Genomic DNA, 3,642 nt, shown 5'->3' with positions numbered 1-3,642 from the left:
AGAGAGAGAGAGAGAGAGAGAGAGAGAGAGAGAGAGAGAGAGAGAGAGAGAAAGAGAGAGAGAGACATACAGACAGACAGACAGACAGACAGACAGACAGAAAGACAGACAAACAGACAGTTAGGGACAGAAAGAGAAAGAGAGACAGAGAGGGAAATAGAGAAGGGGAGAAGGAAAAAAGATAGAGAGATAAAGTGAGAAAGGACGACAAGAGTGCACCTTCGTTTGGTCTTGGTGTACAAAAAAAGACAAGAAAAAGAACAAACAAACAAACAAGCAAACAAACAAGCATACAAGAAACGAAAGAGCACCTCTTTGTCAAAAGTACCACAGAGAGGCTTATACAGGCACACTGCTGTCCAAAACACAGTTTCAGTTTTGGTTCAAGTTTTACGACGCTTGCAACTGCATTATAAGGTTGTATGAGCGCATAAACAACAGTTAGTTGCGTCATTGAACTGTGTGGTATTTCCTAAATAATCCACTATTGACAACAAAGTTACAAGCAATGACAGCAACCCGCGTGCAGGTGTTGGCCTGAAAATGTCTAAGATGGGCAATTATTGTTGAATATAAAAGTGAAAGATTTGATTAAACAAGTGGTGTGGGTGGTTGGCGGATGCTCTGGTGTGATTTGCTTCTTCTTTCCTATCAAACATATATCGTCCTTATCTCTTCTCCTTCTTCTGTATGTTTATTATTCTCTTGTAACACCTCTAATCTTTGGCACTTATTATTATGACCTTATTGTGTTACAAGTGCCGTAAAACACTAAAACTAAAACTAAAAAACAAGCGGTCGTCCTAGACAGTGTCCTTATATTTGGAGAATCTGGAAGAAGTGATGATTTTATTATTTTTATCTTTTAAATTAATTATTTTTCTTTGTTGTTGATTTTTTGGAGGAGGGGGGGGGGTGTTTGTACAGGGGATTGTCTGAGCAGGTTAGAGCAAGCTCGATTGTACATTGTGTTAAGAAAACAAAATACACACAATCACTTTCATAAATGGAATAACAGGAGATCAACAAAGATGAATGTAAAGTTTCTTACTTTTATTGTAAAATAAGTCAAGTGTTAGGTAAACAGATTATGATGGTCGTGGGCTGTACAAAATGCAATGTAAAATAAACTGTGCTAGGAAGAGATTTGTCAGAATAAGAGCAATCAGAAAAATCAGACTAAATGATATAATTGTAAAACATATTAACTTTGGCTTACATTAAATTATATATATTAATATTTAAAAATTCACTTTTTGTCCAACGATCAAACATGCAGACTGTAGATTCAGGTCATCATCCATATGAGCAAACAAAAAATCATATTATAATAAAATCTCTCGTGCATGTTCACTTCACTCTAAGCCCAATCATACTTTCAGGTGAAGGTCCGTGTCTTATGCAATGTCGCAGGACATTATTAGTACTATCATCGCTGTAGACAACACAACGAAACTTGAACACAACTTAAAAAGAAACAACAATAAACAAACAAACTAATCCACACACAAGGATTCGACTTACAAAAATAGATAATACCCCTCCTGAGACAGAAATTAACTGACTAATTTAACCCATAGCTTTGATCGTATCATACTGATAATAATAATAATATTATAACAAAAACGGTGTTTCCTTATAGTTCTTCTTTTGGAGAAGCATCCAGGTTGTGATATTTGCTGCAGAACTCGTCGTACCCGCCGTAAGTCCACGGGTTGGTCTCTGGCCAGGCCGTACTGACCGCTCCGTACTCCAGCATGGCTTGCTTCACCTTCTCCCCCATTGGTCCGCGGAGCTGCAGGAGAAAAAACAACAACGAGATTTATATATAGCCATGGCTAAATGAAATAAAACAGGATAGTCATGCTGTGCATTTTTCTTTTTGTTTTACTCCTTCCTCATTTTCATTTCTTTCTACGTACCTGTCTTTTTATCCATAATAAAGAATAATAATAAATAGCATTAAAATTTGTATAGCGCATGCCCCCACTCGAAAGCAGGCTCTATACGCTTTACACTATAGTATTACCCCAGCAGACTATAGAACATCCAGAAACATTCTCAACTTCCCGGGAAGCATACACCCATCTGTTGTCTACTTTTATCCCTCCTTTCTCTTACACGCTTACGCCCTCAGTCAACACACAAACCGTGAGAGGACGACATTTTTATTTGAGCATGTTTGTCATGAAAAGACACACACACGCACACTCCCACACATAGACATACCCCCCCCCACACACACACACATACATACTTTCTATATGTTTCAGTCCGTCTCTTTGTCCTTCTTTGACTTTCTCACCCTCTATCTCTTTCTTCTCTCCCTGTTTTTCTCTCCTTCTCTCTCTTTCTCCAGCTATGTCTTTCTCATTCTCTCTCTCTCTCTCTCTCTCTTTCTCTCTCTCTCTCTCTCTCTCTCTCTCCTTCTCTCTCCCCCCCTCTCTCTCTCTCTCTCTCTTTCTCTCTTTGAATTTTCTTTATCTTTCTCTCTTTTTTTTCTCATCATGATGTCCCTCATGGTAAGGAAGAACCAAACACAACCCTATTTGGACATGCCTAGGCTAATATTTTCGAGAAGAACGAAAGAGGATAATCTGGACTTAACAGAATCGAAAACCGAATTAATACGAAGAAATCTAATGTTGAAACGTCTCCATAACTCTCTCTGTACTAAGTTTGATCCCGCGAAAAATATTCCACTAAACACATAAAGCTAATGTATTGGAACAAGATAACGCAAGAACTATCGTAATTAAGATAAGATATAAGATTAAATAATAATTTATTGTCCCAGAGGGGAATTTTTCTAGGCTGTCCAGAACCAAAAAACGCATGCTGGTATTAAAAAAAAAAGTATTATTTATTACTCTCATTAAAATTCAATGTGGAAATACCAGTAAAAGCTGAAAAATGTACATAATATCATGACTAACCTGCACAAACATGATGTGCTCGCCGGAGCGTCCTTTCATTACAACGTAGTTGTAACCCTCCAGGTTGCCGGAGGTGAACGGTCGGCTGTACTCAGACAGGTCCACCATCTCCCCGAGTCTTCGGACGTCAATCACGCGGTTAGCCTGGAAAGGAATTCGAAAACGATTAATTTGTTTTAAAAAATGGTACAGTAAAATGGTATGGGTTTAGCGCCTCTATTGACACTATAAAATTATTTAAGAGGCTGGACCTCTGCTGAGTCTAGCGTCCATCTCCGATAGGACCGAACTAGATGGGAATTTCGTGTAAAATGCCTTTCCCAAAGACACAACGTTTGACCGAGCTGAGGCTCGAACCCCTGAACCGGCAACCTCACGATTACGAGTCCTGTAGTCTGACCACTAGGCTACCGACGCCACTTGCTGTACGTAAAGGTGACAATAATACTAATTAAAAATTATACAAGGTAGTGTTTATTATCCTTTTCATGTGGACTACCCTCTCCAGCATCTATCTGACTTAAATGTTCTACACTATCTATAACAAGGAATACACTATCAGTCTTCCTATTTACCTTTATCTCTCTTTTTAAAGGCTCACTCGAAATCAGAAACCTTGCTTAAGCACTCAGGGGGAGGGGTAGAGGGTAAAAGAGAGATGGAGATTAGAGGGAGAGAGAGAGAGAGAGAGAGAGAGAGAGAGAGA

The 3,642-nt window shown here is 38.8% G+C and overlaps 1 protein-coding gene across 1 annotated transcript in view; it reads right to left on the bottom strand.

Moving 5' to 3' along the window:
* Positions 1–1,035: 1,035 nt before the first annotated feature.
* The window catches only part of LOC101854868, a gene marked incomplete in the record, with an annotated part of 9,143 nt that continues 6,536 nt past the window's right edge, over positions 1,036–3,642 (bottom strand). Inside the window, 2 exon segments of the mRNA XM_005099362.3 lie at positions 1,036–1,795; positions 2,937–3,080. Of these exon segments, the coding sequence (XP_005099419.2) occupies positions 1,637–1,795; positions 2,937–3,080 (303 nt within the window).

This window comes from Aplysia californica, unplaced genomic scaffold, assembly GCF_000002075.1.
Source record: "Aplysia californica isolate F4 #8 unplaced genomic scaffold, AplCal3.0 scaffold00210, whole genome shotgun sequence".
In the NCBI taxonomy this organism is placed as follows: domain Eukaryota; kingdom Metazoa; phylum Mollusca; class Gastropoda; order Aplysiida; family Aplysiidae; genus Aplysia; species Aplysia californica.
Note: the sequence above shows the minus strand (reverse complement) of the source record. Positions and strands in the feature narration are given on the sequence as shown.